The sequence below is a fragment of the Carassius auratus genome, chromosome 38 (genome assembly GCF_003368295.1).
Source record: "Carassius auratus strain Wakin chromosome 38, ASM336829v1, whole genome shotgun sequence".
NCBI classification, from domain to species: domain Eukaryota; kingdom Metazoa; phylum Chordata; class Actinopteri; order Cypriniformes; family Cyprinidae; genus Carassius; species Carassius auratus.
The window spans coordinates 3,424,043-3,443,542 of NC_039280.1; the positions used below are offsets into that span (position 1 = coordinate 3,424,043).

The 19,500-nt window shown below is 35.3% G+C and overlaps 1 protein-coding gene across 1 annotated transcript in view; it reads right to left on the reverse strand.

The window, feature by feature from the left end:
- Nucleotides 1-457: 457 nt before the first annotated feature.
- anapc1 (anaphase promoting complex subunit 1) overlaps nucleotides 458-19,500 on the reverse strand; it is a 63,653-nt gene continuing 44,610 nt past the window's right edge. The window contains exons 32-48 of the mRNA XM_026223473.1: nucleotides 19,238-19,320; nucleotides 18,779-18,857; nucleotides 17,023-17,097; nucleotides 16,118-16,188; nucleotides 15,848-15,938; nucleotides 15,708-15,761; nucleotides 15,427-15,620; nucleotides 13,082-13,168; nucleotides 12,340-12,457; nucleotides 8,973-9,050; nucleotides 8,825-8,892; nucleotides 7,336-7,474; nucleotides 6,958-7,044; nucleotides 5,389-5,484; nucleotides 3,334-3,538; nucleotides 2,119-2,253; nucleotides 458-656 (exon numbers count right to left, since the gene is read on the reverse strand). Coding sequence (XP_026079258.1) covers nucleotides 544-656; nucleotides 2,119-2,253; nucleotides 3,334-3,538; nucleotides 5,389-5,484; nucleotides 6,958-7,044; nucleotides 7,336-7,474; nucleotides 8,825-8,892; nucleotides 8,973-9,050; nucleotides 12,340-12,457; nucleotides 13,082-13,168; nucleotides 15,427-15,620; nucleotides 15,708-15,761; nucleotides 15,848-15,938; nucleotides 16,118-16,188; nucleotides 17,023-17,097; nucleotides 18,779-18,857; nucleotides 19,238-19,320 — 1,773 coding nt within the window. The 3' untranslated portion in view covers nucleotides 458-543. The remainder of the gene's footprint in view (nucleotides 657-2,118; nucleotides 2,254-3,333; nucleotides 3,539-5,388; nucleotides 5,485-6,957; nucleotides 7,045-7,335; nucleotides 7,475-8,824; nucleotides 8,893-8,972; nucleotides 9,051-12,339; nucleotides 12,458-13,081; nucleotides 13,169-15,426; nucleotides 15,621-15,707; nucleotides 15,762-15,847; nucleotides 15,939-16,117; nucleotides 16,189-17,022; nucleotides 17,098-18,778; nucleotides 18,858-19,237; nucleotides 19,321-19,500) is intronic.

Genomic DNA, 19,500 nt, shown 5'->3' on the forward strand with positions numbered 1-19,500 from the left:
TTGATTTGTGCTTTCATTGTTTTTATTGGTTTTTGTTTTTATATACTGGTTTTCTATATACACTTTTAATTAATACCAGGTTTAGGCATTTACTTACATTTGATTTTCTTTCAGTTATCAGCCAAAGCAACATTTCTCATTTTTACATTTTGGTTTTTCATCTAATATTTACATTTATATCTTATTTCAGCGTTTATTTCAATTACACATTTAAAAAAAAAATGAAAATCCCCTGAAAAACCAGACAAGAACAAGTTTTGTTTTTTGTTTTAATACAAGCTACGCATACTTTATGAAAACAATTTCCTCCAGTCATATTTACTGACTGGATTATCACAGGTACAAATATAGTTACAAACTATATACACATGTCAAACCAGGGGTGAGCAAACATGTTTCTCCAGGGCTCCAAGACACAATCATTTGATAAAAATGTCCACATAATGAATGCAGCCAGTTCCTGTGGCCTGTGAGGACAAGGCAACCATGACCCTGCGGTACCTGGATAAGGAGAAGGATGGTTGACCTCCAGGAATTGCGGGGTTAAACTCCAGAATATTGTTTCTGGAGGAGCAGAGGACTCAAACGCAGCAGAGCACGTACAGGAACACCCAACTGACTGCTCTTGACCAGCAGCTCTGGAAAACAGGAACATCCTGTACAGAGAGAGTATGTTAGGAGATAAAGTACAAGAAAGACTGACTACAGATCAGTGCAACATTTCAGAACATATTGAGCAGATATCCAGCGCTTTATGAAATAACTGACCTAAAAGTTGCATTTCTCTCATTATTTATTCTTGCGCATGCTGTGCCGAAAATATGATTATTTATTCTTTCGAGGGACTGTACTCGAAAAAAAGCACAAAGGTTATTTTTATCCTTCACATAGGGACTAAAAAGAATTGTGAAATGCCTGAGTTTACTTTTAGGAAACATTTAAGCTTTTATATCACTTAAAACCATAAAATAAAGTTGTCCATCTATGTAGTCGAAGTGCATTTTAAGTTTAAAAGAGTGGGCGAAAAGGGTAGGAAAACTTCAACACCCATAATGCACATGGGAAATCAAAACTGCTGAAGTATTGTATTTAGTTTTGACAAAAAAACAGGACAAAGGCATCTTCTGTCATGTTTTACGATAAATAAATGGGGATGTTTTGTTGAAGGTGAACCGTAAAGTATTACACTGTTTATTTAGTTGAACTACTGACACACAAAGCTGGTTGAAAAAAAATCAACAAATTGACTCTTAAAAGTACCTTTTTTTTACGGACTATAAGTCGCACTTTTTTTCATAGTTTGGCTGGTCCTGCGACTTGTAGTCAGGTGCGACTTATTTATAAAAATTAATTCGACATGAACTAAGCGAAATGAACAGAGAAAACATTACCGTCTACAGCCGCTAGAGGGCGCTCTATGCTGCTCAGTGCTCCTGTAGTCTACACTGAAAACATAGAGCGCCCTCTGGCGGCTGTAGAAGGTAATATTTTCTCTTGGTTCTTGGTTCTTGGTTCTAAATAAATGCGACTTATGGTCCAGTGCGACTTATAGTCCGAAAAATACGGTAAGCAGATTTTACAGCGCCAATATTGCTCTTCCATTAGAACAACTTCAGTGTCTATTATAAAGCAGCTCTGCTGTGTTCATCCTGGTAACTGATTTCCATGTCAAAGAACGCACACTTATTATGTATTACAACAATAGTAATACAACAGACTAATAGTATTTCAAAGGGGTTTACTAGCTGTAGTGAATGTTTCTGGAAAGTTTGTGGTTTCAAACTCCCAAAACAAACTCCAGACGAGCTTCGTTTTGGCCTGATTTTTTATTTTTTGTATGTCACACCAGTTTGCTTGAAGTATATCAGGGCTTTAAGTGTAGTCCATACGACTCTTGAAAAATATTTCTGAAGCCATATGGTAGCTTTGTGTGAGGAACAGACCGAAATTGGAAGTGAAATATTGTTTTGTGGTTCCTTAAGAGCTTCATTTTGTGTTTTGAACTAAGTCAGTCACCGGTTTGGAATGGCACGAGCATACTTAATTTACTTTAAACTACATTTAACTCTTGGTTCTCTCAATAAACCAGCAATTAGCTTCTATTGGAGTGTAATGTACCTTCCAGGTCAGATGCCACCATGTTCTTGAGGCTGGGGATAGAATGGTAAACCAGGAAGCAGGCTAACATGTTGACATCAGTGTCGTTGTTCATCGGCTGTCCTCTCATGTACTCTTGCAGCACGTGACTGTTATCTGGGAGTTAAAAATAACAGTGCTGTTAGCTTAATAGTTAAGGATTCAAACTTGATGAAAAAATGATGTATGCATCTGTACAAATATGAATAGAAGTGAATGTCTAGTGTGGCTTCACCTTTGAATGAATCTCACAAAATATGTCAGAGGCATTTATTTAAAAAAATTATAAAAATTATAAAAATACTGTTTTTATATCTAAATTATTTGTTTAAATAACACATATAATATAATAATATTAAGAAATAATTATTTCACAATTAGAAAAATAAATACATTTATTATTATTGTTGTTGTTGTTGTTATTAAGTTTTTAAAAATGTTATAAATAATTTTTGATTTGGGGCTATAATCTGATCTAGACATGCTTTATACAGGATTCATGAATCTCAAAGACATGGGCTATATTTCAGAATTTATAGAATAGAAAAAAAAAAAAAAAATATATATATATATATATATATATATATATATATATATATATATATATATATAATAATAATACATAATTACTTTTTATTTCATAATAAAAAAAAGATTATGAATATTTATATTGATAAATAATTATTTTAAATTAAAATAATAAATGCATCTATTATAATTATTATTATAAAATTATATTTTGTACAAAGAAAATGAATCATGTTTTTTTTATGACCATTAAGATTTGTACATTTTGTCGTTATGACAATTAAGCAAATGTCACCATTACTTGAATGCAGCAATATCATTGTTCAATTAAAGTTAGAATAAAGCCAGTACAACAAATACTCCAATTATAACTATAATAATTATGCTACATGATTTAGAATCAGTTTTGCTTTACAGTAATGAGAGCGGAAGTTAACAATGTAAATAAAAACTGAATGGTTCTACAGTTAGCGTTAACCTTTAAGTTGCCAGCCGCTCCAGAGAGCAGACATCACTACAGCCTTTCACACTTACTGAAGGTGTTGACCAAAACACTAAACACACGCAAGACCCAAACGCTGACTGGAGGAGCTGACACAGAAGCTCTAAAATCTGACTAAGCACGTGAACTACTGATGTTAGACGCTGATGCTGTGTCATGCTGCTCACCACAGAGCCAGCGATCCAGGGCCCGGTCGGCGGAGCTCTTCATGACGGGCAGGAACTCAGAGCTGAGCAGCAGGCCGTGGCCCTGACGCTGTGTGTCTCTGAGCCGCTGCTGCAGGACTCGGCTCTCACACAACTCCAGCACCAGCTTCATCTGCCACAGACTGAACGTCTCACAGAGATCGCCTCGATCCAGAGTCCGCACGGCCTACGGAGAAGCATACAAGTGTGTTAAGAATCAAGATCCAAAGCGTTTATTGTCATGTGCACAGTGAAGGAAAACAGGTTTCCCTGTACAAAGAAATTATTTCTTTGCTGTCCACAGGGAATGCCAAGTGTAAAAACTATGTAAAAAAAAAAAAAGACACACACAAACACAAAAGCAATAAAAACAAACAAAATCAAACTATGCAGCTGAAGTAGAAATAAGGCATTTTACATACATAATGCACTTCTTTCACCATAGCACATACATGCAATCAGCACAGCAACATCAAAAATTATTGTGAAAAGATTCATTCAAGATGATGGACTCGAAGTTTGGAAAAGTTTTTTCTTTAAAAGGTGTGTTTGAAATTTTTTTTCTAGGCTTGATTGTGTACAAGGGGTACAGTCTAATGTGTTAATGCTTCGCTTTAGAAAAAAAACAAACATTATTTTTCACACAATTAACCTTTATTCTACACCGCTCTGTACACTCCGATGAGTTCCTGTTTTTATGAAGCCCCTCCCTCAGAAATACACAATGGGCTCAGATTGGTCAGCAGGCTCGGTGTGTTGTGATTGGCTTATCCGCCTCTAGTGCACATCTAAACGACCCGCCCCTAACCTCAGTGGCATGTGTTTTGGTTGTATAGTGAACAATGACGTGAATATTGCACATCAATTTGAGCCCGATTGAGACTCATAATATTAGTGAAGAGGATCACACAGAACCTGTGCAAGCACGGCTCTTAATGGTATCTTTTTTGTTTGTTGTTGTCTCATACATTTAGAAATGCCTTTTATTTGTAAATGCTACTGCTTATGTTAGCTTTTAATACCATGCACATCTATACAACCATGCGCATCTATGTTTAACTTCTCATAGCTATGTGAAAAATATCTGTCTGTCTATACACAAGGTGTATCATATGGCCCCGCCCCCTTTATCACATGTTCCCGGGGGCGGGGTTTATGTAAATTTATGCCAAATTTGAAAAGATCTCATTTTGCATTGATCTTTCAGCTTTGTAACTTTGTAGATACTGTTTATCCTCAAACAGCAACATTACACACTAACGTAAAAAAAATAAAAAAAAATAAAATCAGAATCAACCACCCCTTTAAGAAATTATTAGTTTTATTCAGAAAGGATGCATTAAATTGATCAAAAGTGACAGTTAATACATATGTTACAAGGATGGATTTTCTGTTCATCAAAAAATCCTGGCTAGATTCGCCATATATATTATAAATTTTATTATTTCATGATTAAGTGTTGATTTTGGGCTGGAATCTGATGAATCATACAAAGAAATATCTGGGTAATTATAAAATAAAACTAAAATATTTTTATAATAAATAATACATTTAAATAACTATTTTGTATTTAAATGAATACAAATAAATTAAAATACATTTATTTTGCTAAATAAAATATGTACTATGGTTTATGATAATAATCATAAATGTTTCTTGATCAGCATATTAGATTGATTTCTGAAGATAATGTGACACTGAAGACTGGAGGAATGATGCTGAAAAATTCACCTTTGATCAAATAAGTTACACTTTAAAATTTACAATAAATTTTATAATATAAAATAAAGTGCAATTTAAAATATGACATATATAAAAAATATTCTAAACTAATAATATTGCAAATTTTTACTGTATTTTTGATCAAATAAATACAGCCTTGGTGAGCAAAAGTGTCTACTTTCAAAAACATTTTAAAAACCTTTTTAGAAACCGATACAATGATACCAAAAAAAATTCCACCTAAGTAAAAAAGCAGTAATTTTACCCATTAATTCACCCAATATTTGCATGCATTCATGCTTTACTGTAACTGACCTGGTCAATAGAGATGTGTGTAGGCAGCATTTCTGGGTATTCCTGTGTCACACATTCATACAAAATTGCTGACAGTAACGCCACGGTCTCCTGCTTCTGTAATAAAACAGAAAATGTGTGAAAACTACAGCAACAACATCATTATGGTGTTATTTACTATATACTTACGACTTATTAGGAATTTATTTACGGGTTACGCTTAACTTAATGTCCAAGAACATCATCTGTGCCTTAAAGACACTTACAACAAAAAATAAATATAAATATTGAAATCGAAATAAATGTTTATGGTAATGGCAAGCATAGCAGGAAAGTGGGTCATATTGTCTCCTATGTTTACTGTATTCGTTTGGTATTTATAGCTAACGTGACATTTTCTGGTTAAACCTTTGCACCGAGGCTCGAGGCGTCACTTTATTTCATTTGCTCTTCTATCGTGTAGGAAAGAAATGACAATAAACCTGCTTTGATGTGTTAAGGTTACACTTTTGAAACCGAGAGTTTTTATTTGTGGTACGACCGCTCTCCTGCTGAGCTTCCATTATAAGAGTATTTACTATAAACACATTTCCAGTTTGTTTATATGCAAAAGAAGGTGATTTGCATTACCGTATGTTGTATTTGACAACATACTAAAGGTCTTAAATTAATGTTCATGGGTTTAAGCGTTTCTGGCATGCTTAACATTATAATGAGTTAATCCTTCTGTAAAAAAAGTGCTTTATTAAAGATGCAAGTTATCTAAATCACTTTGACACTACTAGTAATAATAATAATTATAATTGTCATTAATGTTTTTCTTTTATTAAATCGCAAAACATAAATCAATAAATAAATGTATTACTAGTGTTATAATGCTATTGTGCTGTATCATTTAACAATTTTACTATAATTGTACAGAGCTAACTAATATTCATGGCTGTCTTTATTTCTTTCCTTTCAAAAATAACACCATAGAGCTTTTAATTTGATGGAGAACCGCAGGGAGCCCTATAAACGATTCTCATGACAAAAGAATGCAACGCTGCACTGAAACTAGGACTGACTTTGGATCCAAAAAAGACATTTTCCCCAAAAAGTGACACGTTTGCATCCCTGGATACTGTACACAGGCTTGCTTTTTACTTTTGTAAACTGAGGGAGGCCTAGATATACTTTTTCATGAACAAGACAAATTTTGGCTATAAAAAAATTACTTTTAACAGACCCTAGATCATTCCTTTAAGATGAAAATGACCCAGCATAATCCTCTTGTGATGCATAAACATAAAAACCAAAGGCTTTTCTTTTTTTCCTCTGTCTTAGACATTTAAGAAGAAAATGTTAAGTGTTTAAATCACTAAACAAATGCATCGCACAGTGTGTAAACTAAGGGCTTTTCACCTCACCCAAACAGTTTTTAAAAGATCAAGTCAAGCTAAATTCGGTCTCTGACAACTATTTAGCATCCACGTCTCGTTCCTTACGAATGCACATGGACAAGACCTCGCCCCTGTAGAGACATGAATGCTTTTTTCCTATTACCCAAAGCAAGCACTTTGCCTTAAAACAACATGTTTATGGTCTCACATGCTTCATGTTTTCCGAGGCCCTGCAGAAGTACTCGGCGAAGGAGACCAGAGCCACGTCTGAGGTGAAGGTTGAGATGACCTCGGGCTGCGTAGGAGACCAACAAGTGGGAGGAAAGGGGAAAAATAACTCATTGACATGAAAAAACATTCTTTGCAGCAGTTTGAATGAACACGTTATGCTGCTTTAATCCAATTAGGAACACAAGACCTCAGCAAACATCCGGAAATATCTTCACACCTTTGTCCTCTGTATTTGCATGAGTGGATTAATGCTTGAATTATATACAAACAGACATGTGACACAGTAAATATTGGCATATGTCGGCCAAACCAGTTTGTGGACTGTTGGTAATATTTATTGCGCACATGGACCGACCTTAAAAGTGCGCACTTCAGCGCTTCTGTTGTTGAGGTTGGGGGCCAGTAAGCTCTTCCAGCCTTGAGGGTCGTCCTTGTAGGGCAGCTGTCCGGCGCGCAACTTCACATACAGAACGCCGTCTTTAGACAGGATGGATCTAGAAAGCAGAATGTAGCCTACTTAAAATTCTTGATCACAATTAACTTGAGCTCCATTCCAAAACCTAGTGAGCTGCCTTCTAAAGAAGCATACTAACAAAAAATGGAACCTATTAAGTGAGCGATTAGGAACACTATGTGTGCTCCATAAACAGTATTTATATTGATTAAATTAAAAGGTTAGCATTAAGCATAAAACTACACTATTGTTCACAAGTTTGGGTTTGGTATATTTGTTTAATATTTTCAAAAGATGTCTCTATTTTTCACTGAGGCTGTGTTTATTTGATCAGAAATACAGTGAAAAATAAAATTATGAAATATTTTTTACAATTTAAAATAAATGTTTTATTTTCATCCCAGAAATAAATTTTATTTTAATACTTAATCAAAAATATGCATTTTCAGCATCATTACTCCAGTCTTCAGAGTCACATGATTTCTGAAAATGGTGCTGTGCTTATTATTTTTAATATTAAACGAGCTTAACAGTTTTTGCATTTTTCATGATTCTTTGATGAATAAAAAGCTTAAAAGAACAGCATTTATTTAAAATAGAAAATGTTTATAACATCAGAAGTGTCTTTAATGCACTTTGATGTCTCTTTAATACCTAATAAATGTCTTTTGGTCAATTTAATGATTCCTTGTTGAATTATTATTTATCATTAAGTTTATTAATCATTGCACCATATCAGCATCAAAGACTATTCATGGAAAACTCAAGAGTAATACAATTTTAAATAGGTTTAAAAACAACACTTCAAGGAATTGTATATAATAATTAAACAATATAATTACTTACAAACAAAATAAAAGTAAAATAAATAAATTACAGTATATACAATCTTTAAAAACGATTTTGAAATAGATTTTGCAGTCAAAGACAACTTAAATAAATAAACAAAAACCCCAAAGGCAATTCTTCTAATTTTAATAAATAAAGCTATGCTTTGTGTGACACCTGTATAATTTTATATCCTTGCTAAATAAAAGTTTTAATTTCTAATTACATTTATATGCATTCTTAATTTACATATTACTGACCCCGAATTTGTGAACGGTTATGTGTGTATATAATAATATGTGTGTACACTAATACTTGAAAATAAATGAAAACATTTTTACTGAGCTTGTCGCAGTGCTTTCTGGGATTGTCTTATCTTGAAGATCACGTGTGGTGCTCTCATAGATTGCAAGATGAAGTTGAAGATGAAATAACATTAGGACATAACATTGCTGGGCACCAACTGAAAAAGCATTCACATCTGGAGCATAGCTATGATGCCTTAGAAAACAAGATAGTTGTTTAGTTTGATTCCACCTCGATAATATACATGCAGACTTACTGTAGATGATGGGTGCCTTTACTGATGTCAATGTTCAGCTCCCAATATCTTGGACCTTTCACCTTAATCTGAATGCAAAGAAAAAAACTATCATGTCAGATTTAGGGAGGTTGTATGGGCTTGTATTGGAAGTGGTTTAATTCATTACCCGTTTCAGAAGGTTAAGTTCAGGCAGCATGGTGGGAGCCATCAACTCCACAGTCGTCTCCTCGTACCACTGCGTCTCCTATTAAACACATACCACATGCATGCACAAACAGATTAGAAGCCGAACGCCTTGCATCACTATGTTTACGTTCACTATGCGTGACTCTATGCCAGCGTGAACAAAGACGTCTTTGTAATTGCTGTGAACAGCTGGTTCCCTTCCTTTGGCTGGCGTCATTTAATTGAAAAGATAAGTCATCAAAGCATCAGGGGAAACATGGTAAGACATCACGGTCAACCTTCAACAGTCCTTCGCCGTGTTTATCACCTAGGAATCTCTTTGATGTGGCCTAATGGCCTCACACACAACAGGACGGAGAGATGTTGGGATGTGAAGCTATGTGCTAATTACACTCTTCAACAAAAAAAGGCATTCCGTGCCATGTTAGCAAGTGAAATAAGGGGAAAAATATGATTTGAGTCGAGAATTGAAAAGGGATCATGAAAAGGTTCAGAGTTTGATGTGAAATCATTTTGCAGTGCACTTTTGATGAAGCCTTTGACCTTGATATGAAGGTCGAAAGGTCAAGTTCATCCTTAAGAGCATCACTACTCATCCCAGGTGTGACTCAAGTTGCGTTTTTAAGATATATTCTTATTTTCTCATATTGACAAGCTTTAACTTTTAACCAGTGCATTTCACACACACACACACACACACACACACACACACACACACACACACACACACACACACACACACACACACACACACACACAGCCAAATTACCTACAACTATTGTCAAACAAATGATTGGCTATTGGTTAACATTATTTTCTATCACACACCCCATCTGAGAGGGAAAGTAATTTCAGCAGGTTATCATAGTCAGCTAAAACTAAATGAAATTTTTATTGAACTAAACATGAAAAAAAAAGAAAAATACATATCAGTTGAGGCAACATGAAATAAAAATAAATGAATGTCTAATAATTTTTTTTTTAAAACAAATAAAATGACAAAAAGCACATAACATTATTTAAAAAAAATTAAGCAGTAATTTAAATTACAAAAATCAAAGCTGATTCCAAATATATATATATATATATATATATATATATATATATATATATATATATATATATATATATATATATATATATTAGTGCTGTCAATCGATTAAAAAAAATTAACTAATTAATCGCACAATTTTTTAAAATTAAATCGCGATTAATCGCAATTAAAAGACTGAAACTTTTTGGATATGTAAATGTAAAATGTAAATAATTAATGTAAACTCAAGACAAAGAAACTATTTAAATTCAAAATATGATTGTTTATTGGAATTTTTGTTTAACTTGTAACACAGATTTTCTCATGTAAACAACATACCTGCAATAAACCATCAATATCCTCCAAATTAACTGTTGGCTTGAAAGCCATATTTATTACAGAAATAAAAACACAGGCATGTAAGTACCATTTGAATTTCAAAACAATCAATGCCAATAAAAAACAAAAATGATTTCCATGTTAAATTCTAAGTGGACTGCAAAAAAATTCCAAAGTATAGTCAATGCCAGTGCTTTAAGTGGGCCGGTACGCACCGGTACTTAGTACCGCCACTTCCAAATATAGCTCTTGAGCGTACCGCACCTCTCCGTGCGCCCAGAACGTGCTTGTAGCGTACCGGTACGCTCATTTGGACATCTGTTTTAATAGAGGTTTTAATCTTTTACCTGCACTGCCGATTTTCAGAGCGCCCTTCACAATGCTAATTCATCCCACCCAGAGCAGAAACTACATTACCCATTCACCCTTAAGTTATACAAGTGAATAGCGCATGTGTCGCTTTTCCCACTGTTAAGTGTCAAGAACTCAACGTGGCCGGAGAAGGTGTGTGAAACTCGTTATGAGACACCTCACCAAATTCGGGACAGTCCCGAAATCTAAACTGTTGTCCCGACTCCCGAATCTGGCCCTAATTGTCCCGGAAGTTATACTAAAAGCAAAATCTTGAGTATTTATTGTCTGATAAACATTACAAACTGTCTGCGGAGGTTGAGTCGTCCTGCAGCCCCCGCTGGCTGCTCATTGGCTGCAGCATCTTTTTTCTAAGTTCTAAAAAAATACCGTAGACGGCAAGGCACAAATTTAGATATTCATTTATCTAATTAATCTATAGCCTATGCACAAAGACAATATGATCTTTTTGTCCCCTTTTTGTTTTAAAGCTTGATGAAGAGAGAGAGCACAAGTTGCTGCAGCTGAGGAGGACAGTGATGCACGCGCACAGGAGTGATTGACAGTTCGCGGCACTGTGTACAAAAAATACTCCGCTACACAATTATTTCTTTATTTTCGTTTAAGCTTATTAACGTTAGCGTTACAGAAAGGTCTGATTTACGCACTGTTACAACAGTCATTGTTTTTTTGTTTTTTTAAACAATGACATTTGAGTTCATGATTTTAATGTTGCGGTTTCTTGTGGCAAACTGAATGAAGAGTAATGTTTCTTGTGGCAGACTGAAGAGTAATCCGGCAGAGTTTTATACTGAAACTTTCCGTCTAAAAGTCCTTCCTTGGTCTTATCCATATTTCTTTGCACGTTGAACACACATAGGCCACAACTGGAAATAAAAAAAAACTGCAACCGCATTAATTGCGTTATTTTTTTTTAACGCGTTAAATATTTCAAATTAATCGAATGCGTTAACGCGCTAATTTTGACAGCACTAATATATATATATATGTATATATATATATATATATATATATATATATATATATATATATATATATATTAATTTAATTTAAATGTGTATATATATATATATATATATATATATATATATAGATAGATAGATAGATAGATAGATAGATAGATAGATAGTTGCACTTTAGTGAACAATTACAAAAACAAATTTTTCATAACGTGAATTAAAAAAGTAAAAATGGTCTGTTTTGATTTAGGCTACGTCTACATTAATCCGGATGCATTTGAAAACTGTGTTTTCGTTTTAAAACGCTCTCCGTCCACACTAGCATTTTCAAGCATTTTGCAAACTTTGAAAAAGATGAATATTAGTAATTAGAAAAAAAATAAAATAATCTTACCTTGACAGCTAGTCGAAATAATCTAAGCTAGTAAAAATAAAGCTAAATAGAAATGTTTTAAACAAATAAAATAAAAAACTGAAGAACTTTTTTGACTTTGAGAAATTAATATATACAAATAAAACCTCACTCAAAAATGTAATAAACACCATAATAGTACATAATTCATACTAAAATAAAACTGGGCTTCATTGAATGTAAGTGTGTTTTGAAAGACCACATCAAGGCGTGAGGCACGTGCAGCACACACCTTGTAGGTGACATCTAGCAGAGCGTAGCAGGGTTTGAGAGTGTCTACATCTACAGGCACCAGCAGACGCGGTTCTGCCGCGAGCACAGCCAGGTGGCGCAACGCCTGGAGGTGATACCTGCAAAGACGAACAAGAACATCTGTTTAGAAGAAACAAATAATGATGATTATACTTCCAACCTTAAACTCAATCCCATACACCAGCCTGACAGACATTCAGTTGTAGTTAGAAACTCTGGAATATGTGTTTCAATTACTGTCAGGTGTTTACTCTCATCTCTATTCTTTTTTTTTAGTAGCAGTCCATTTAGTTGACGAAATACAGTCTCCACCAAAAGTAGTGCACACTTACGCTTAAAATGCCTCAAAAATGTCTATATTTTTTATTTTGTCATTTCAAAATGAAAATGGTTTTGTGAAATGTTTCACATGAAAGCGGTGTTTGCGCTCGTTCTTTGAAACAAATGCCACAAGGTTTGATATCTTCTTATCTAATGCAACGTCATTCACGTGTTTTTAAGTGTGACTCAAGTGTGCAAATACTTTTTGACACCATGCAGATACGAGCATTTAATGCACACACACACACACACACACACACACACACACACACACACGATTCTAGGTAACAAGTCTCATTTATAGTAAAAATGAAAGTGGTTTTCCTCAGAAGTGAAGACAATACAGCCATATTTGCTCACTGTGATGTGTGTGTGTGTGTGTGTTAGCAGATGTTGTCTACCTGTTGTCTGTGCTGTGAGCAGGAAAATGAGGATAAAGTGCACAAAGGAGGGCAGCAATGGCCGAGTTGGAGGTGCTGAGTGTGTACCTGTGGGAAAAGCAAGTATGTCATAAAAACAGGGTTTTTGACTTTTTTTTTTGATTACCATTTGAGTGAGCAAAACATAAATAAACAATACATGTGAATTGATGTTTGAAAATTAGTGCAAAATAAACAAAGGATGTGCATGCTGCATATTCAGTTGTCCCCCGGAGGCAATAATTCAGAGCGCATGTGACACACGCAATTGTGTAGCGAGGGGGAAATTGGTCATGCATTGTTCACCAGTACTATTTGTGCTCTTTCAAAAGGCCTCACTTAAAAATAATGGGCGAGTTGAAGAGTGCACTTGAACAGGTTCTGACAGGACGAGAGGCTCTTACTGTGCCTTTTATTGACCTGGTTAGAGGTCACCTTATTTCTCTTTAAAAAGAGCTTGTGCACCGGCCCACCACAACACCTGCAGCTCACTGCTTCACACAAGCATGTACAGTTTTTAATATGCAATTCTTCTCATATCTATAGCAGCAGTACAGGCAGGGTGGTGTCTGCCGTTTTTGTGTAAGGTAAATTATGCATGAGTTTAAAAACAACATTCATTTTCATGTTCCAAAACAGCCGAAACAGTAAATTTAGCTTTTGGCTCAAATAGTTTTGAAGGGACAAAATCATTGATGCATCAGCAATATTTCATTAGTGTTTCTTTGTGTCAGTCGATTTCATGTTGAAAAATAAATAAAGGAGGTGAATTTGTCAGCCATATGGACGATAGTGCTGATTAATATTATGAAAAATGATATGGATTCTTAAACCTCAAGACCAATATTTCAATAAATGCTGTTTACGGTTAATGCATGAACTACATCACAGATTGCTGTAGCACCTCAGTTCAGGCGATCATCTCACACAGTTTACTACTAGTTACAGCACAAAATAAGCATGAATGAATATCAGAAAATATGTTGAAAGAAACAAACATATCATGTCTCATGTAATTGCTCAATCAGTGTTGCAACCGTGGAAAGACGTCAGTAAAACAGCTAATAAAAAATATGTCATGGTCGTGTATCTCAAGAAAGTCATAGTTAGCTAAAAAAAAAAAGAACATGCACTATTATAACATATTCATTATATTTTTACTAAACTGGTTGTCTTAATTATGTTTGAAAAATTTATTATAGCCACCATTTATAGTAGAAACTAGTAGAAGAAAATTATTAAAGTTATTAAAAAGTTGTAATTCAAATGTTTGTAGAGCTTTGTTTTTATTTGACAAATTGATTGGCAATTAAATAAAATTAATTTTCAGTTTTACAACCTGAATTTAAAATTTTGGTCCTGAATTGTCATTCATTTTTCATATACATGCATCACTTTGCCAGACCAATGCGATTTCATTTTTTCTAAATTTAAACTTGACATCAAGGCAAATTTGACATCAAGGCTGAATCTAATTCATTGTGTGACCGAATGTAACTCTGAATATGCAGAAGCATGAACAATATGAGAATAAGTGAATGATGACGGCATTCCTTTGTGGCTGAACTTCCTTTAATGCACTATTTAGCAAAGGATAAAATGTGGGGTCAAAGGAGATAAAGAAAAGCATTTCATAACAGAAGAACGGAAGTATTAGGATAAAGGCTATTATCGCAGTTTCAAAGTCAGGGGACAAAAAACACAATAATGCTTTATCTGTGGTTATAAATAGCATGAACTGTAGCTGGCATGTTCTCACGCTTTGTTTGGCCACTTCCCAAAAACCTTTGTCCTGTGGAATCACTGATGTATGTGTGGGATGAGTTAGAATGAGTCCTAAAACCTAGCGAGTATTTTTAACTTACGGTTTAATTGACCATAAGTCAGTGGGTTTTGGGACTGAAATAATGTTCGCATGTTAAGAAATTTTAACATTTTATTCTACATCTGTAATATCAAACTCATGATTTCTTTTTAAGCTTTTATGTCTCTTAAAAAAAGTCAACATAAATGGGACTTCAGAAGTTGTGGCTAAACTCATTTACTCACTAATCTGCTTCGATAGCCACTTTGTGTTTACATGTAAAAACATGCAATAATCCTAAACGTTTGCAGGCCACAGAGCTTGTTTTCCACAATAATCCAAAATCTTACAAAAATATATCACAGTAGCACTTTATACTTTGGTACATAAGGTTGTTTAATACACTAAGCAATAGTGATGCTTAGCAAACACTAATTAATTGCATAATAACGTCTATAAAGTGAAATGAGGTGCTGGGTAGTACTGGTAATTATTAAACTCTTTTATACATTTCTCAACTAACCTCCCTCCTCCCAGGAAGAGCAGGCCCAGAGCCATGTGATGGGCCATGTGGAAGCCATAATTCATCTCTCCAAAGGTGCGTTTGTGGAGGAATCGGCACAGCTGCAACACTTTCAAGTTCCCTGAACCAGCCATCACCATCGAAACCGCCAGGAGGACCATGCTTAAACACGTCTGCAGGTTATACTGCCCTGTCTGGAGTTGACCGGACATTGTGTGAAGTTTGAATAAATATTTATGATTACCTTACGATGATTGCCTTCAATGCAAACAAATGCTCACCACTGTAGCGGTGGAGGTCGTCAGACACTGCATGAAGTTTCTGGCAAATTTGTACTGATAAAGAAAGAAAACATTACGAATATTCAGGGAACTTTCAGAAAGATCTCAAATCCGTAAGTGGGAAGTAAACGTCCACTTACTAAGCAGTCAAAAGCATCTGAATTTGCAGACCCAGCAAACCGAAATCCCACGGCCAGGCAGCCTCCAGCAATTATATAGTCATGAGCTTGACTGTGGAAACAGTGACAAATGTCTGCCTTATTTCGCTCATCCAGTCATCAAAGGAACAAAAACTCATTGGAAAGTCATAATAGAAAACACCTCCATATGGGCGAGAAATAGTCCGTGGGTTTGAGGATCTCCTAGAAATCACACGATCACAACATCATAGAGAGACAGATGCTACTCACACTATGGTCTCCATGTTGAGATCCTCAGAAACGGACGTCTGCTCCTGGTTTCCGATGTTTTCTTGGATGATCTGAAAACACAAAGCTTATCTTTTATAGCATTAATCATATTAAGAGTCTGAGAGTGCGTCTACATGACGTCACATCCTCTCTGTTCACTAGCAATGAGCCAAATTAAGTGTACGCTCAATGCTAGAAACAAAGTCCCTTTCAAGGAAAGTGTGTTCACTTGGAGGCCATATTTGCAATGCTTTCGGACAGTTATTTTGGGCATACAAGATTAAGTCTAACTATTTGAATGGGGAAATATTGAAATCTCAGAAACTCACAATAAAATAGCCATAATGCACACAGCATTTACTTCCAATCATAGTAATAAGAGTGCACTGTCTTGGTAAATCTATAATCTTTGCTAGGAATCAGTGAAATGTAAGATTTTATGAATATTTTTGTAAATTCATTCAAACATTATCATCAGTGATCATGTCATTGATATTTAAATACTGAATTGTGACTGATCTTTTCTTTTTGCATGCGAAAATTAGAAAATAAAAGCAACAAAAGTTCACAGAAACTTGGTTTTGAACCATTTCTGTGTGAAAGCAGATCTGGCACAACTGCAGCATGGTGAAATGTCTTCAGAATTAAAAGACGCACTTCTCAATGACCTTCCTCTCCCTCCTCTCTTGCTCAATGACCTGCGCACCAGCTCTACGGCTGAAGTGACCAAACAGCTCCACGTTTTACAACACAAGCGTTGCTAAATATTTGACCAACCTATGAACTTACAGGGAAACAGGAAGCGAAAATAAGACCAGAGGAAAAAATGTGCTTCCCCTTGAGAAACTATTTGGAAACAGGACGCAGTATTGGAGTCACTGCAGGGTGTTAGTCTTCTAACATACCTGAGGCACATTACTGGTCACCCAATCAGCATTGGGAAAGATCTCATCCCACATGATAAGACATCTGGCCAGCGTCTGTAGAGAGAACAAAGACAGAGCTACCAAACACAAAGAGCTTGCTATGAATAAACATTTTACACTGAATTGTAAAATAGGAGATATCTGTACACCCCCTTTCTTTTGTAAGCATTCATTTTATTGGTTAAGTCCTGTGTGACACCGTTCCAGAACCTAGTGAGCTGGCTTGCCTACTTGGCAGTTGCCTTCTAAGGTGACCTTCACATCAAATGCATTTTTTGTTTAAAAACTTGAGTGCAGCAAAGTGGAAAGTTATTTATTTATTACTTATTTTTTAACTGACAGTGTTGTAAAAACGCTGCATTCGTGCACTAGATGCTGCAATGACAAGTGGTCAACCAAGATTTGGCGTTACATTATTGGAAATTATTTTAGTCAAGGTTTCTTCTGTTTCACAGACAAGTGGGACTTTTATTTTGACTTATTTGACTAAAGCATAAATCTGTTTATTGTAAAGATTTATCAAGTTCAAATAATTTTTAAGTAGATGCATTTTCAAATAATGTATTCAGTATTTTAGTAAAAAAAATATATATTTATTTACTATCTCATATCGATACTGAATTTAGGCCTGTATCAGCTTTATTAAATTTGGACAAATATTTCTTTAAAGAGCCACACAGATGGGAAATCAAAAATTACCTGTATTACAGTGTATGATGTAGCTGTCCATCAGTGTAAACAATGTGCAAAGTAATTAAACCAAAAAGTACACGGTTTATAAAGTTATTGGCTTCTAAAGTAAGGAGTCGACTCTGAATCGCTGAAACGAGTCGTTATAGATTTCAAATCTTTTGCCCATCTCTATGTACGTCACTAGGAGCACTTTGCATAATAATCTCCGCCTACCGTCTTGGGAGAAACGGAACTCTGACCTGCCCCCCCCCCCATATGATCCATATGAAAACAACGCGATGTCTGTTTTTCATGTCTCCCTTCATTATATCTAATGTGACCACGCCCCCCGCGCTAAACGCGCTATTCAGATTCAAACTGAAGCGCGCGGCTTGAATACACCCACACAGAAGAAAAAGCAGCGAGACTGCTCAAGTTTTTTATTTTACTGTTTGCTTCGCGATGAGAGGAATAAGACATAATTCACCCCAAACAGATGCTAACGCATAGTTTACCGTGGAGGTGTGTGCGGAACAACCAATCAAAACTGACTATGTTAGTTGACCAATCAGAACACAGTATGCTACCGAAAGGTGGGGTTTAAGGAAACTGAATCTTTTGAACAGCTTCGCGTGAACCGTTTGGGGATCTCTGAGAATTGAGGTAATTTTAAAATGATATTTTGACAAAATGATAATGTTTTTTAACCTTGGATGGATTTAAACCTAATGTACAGGACTTATAAACAGTGATAGGAAGCTTAGAATTGTCATCTTACTGGCTCTTTAAAGGAAGCACTTTTTCAGAATAGTCTAAACGTGAAGGCAGCACTCTAGGACTTGGCACGGTTCCACCAGTCGGAAAAGAATCTGAGAAGGAAGTGACCCTCCTGTTGGTTAACTACACAACAGGCTAAAATGACCCCATATGTTGCCTGAAAAGCCATCGTAAAACATGAGAACACTTGGACTGAACCCAATGTGAGGTGTTAATGTGTAAATCCCTGCGAGCCCAGAGGCCTGAATGAACTTCTGATGGCTGTCGAACTGTAACGCTATCTCACCCTCAGCAGCAAAAACTCAGGCTTGATGAAGTCCAGCAGGAACATGGTGTCTGGCGCTTTTAACCAATCAGCTATAGACCTGGAGGGGACCAGAGAGACAGGTGTGAATGTGAGAGAGCAGAAGGAACCGAAAAAGGCCTCATATTGAACATAAGAACTGAAAGAAACTTTCATGATTCATAATGAATGAGGACTTTTTCTTTAAAAGGTCAAGAGTGTGATTACTGGGAAATTAACTCTTATTCTGGATAATGGCTCACAGAAAACTATATCTAATTTGTAAATTGACTTTCCGGAGTGCATAACACGCTTTCAAAATATTGCTCTGTTTGTTTGAGAAGCCGCTTTTGAGGCAAACGCTTTGCTCAACAATTAAAGACAAAAGTGAGCAGAAGTTAGAATGTGTTTTTTAGATTTAGAAATGAAACTAGCGTAGGTGAATGATGAAACCAAACTCACCGATTATTTGTTTTCAGGTAAATCATGGCGAGGGCAAGTGTTGCACCAGGACAGGTCACGTCCACATTGATAGTGTCACCCTCCTAATAAAAATAGATACATTTAAACAATTTTTACCTTAGATAATGTAGTGTAAGTCTAAGTTCAGTATACTATTATACTAATTTACAGTGTTATTTTTAAAAGTAATGCAGTAAAATATTGCTTTAAAATAAATAAATAAGTAAATTACGTTACTTAGTTACTTTTTATGGAAAGTAATG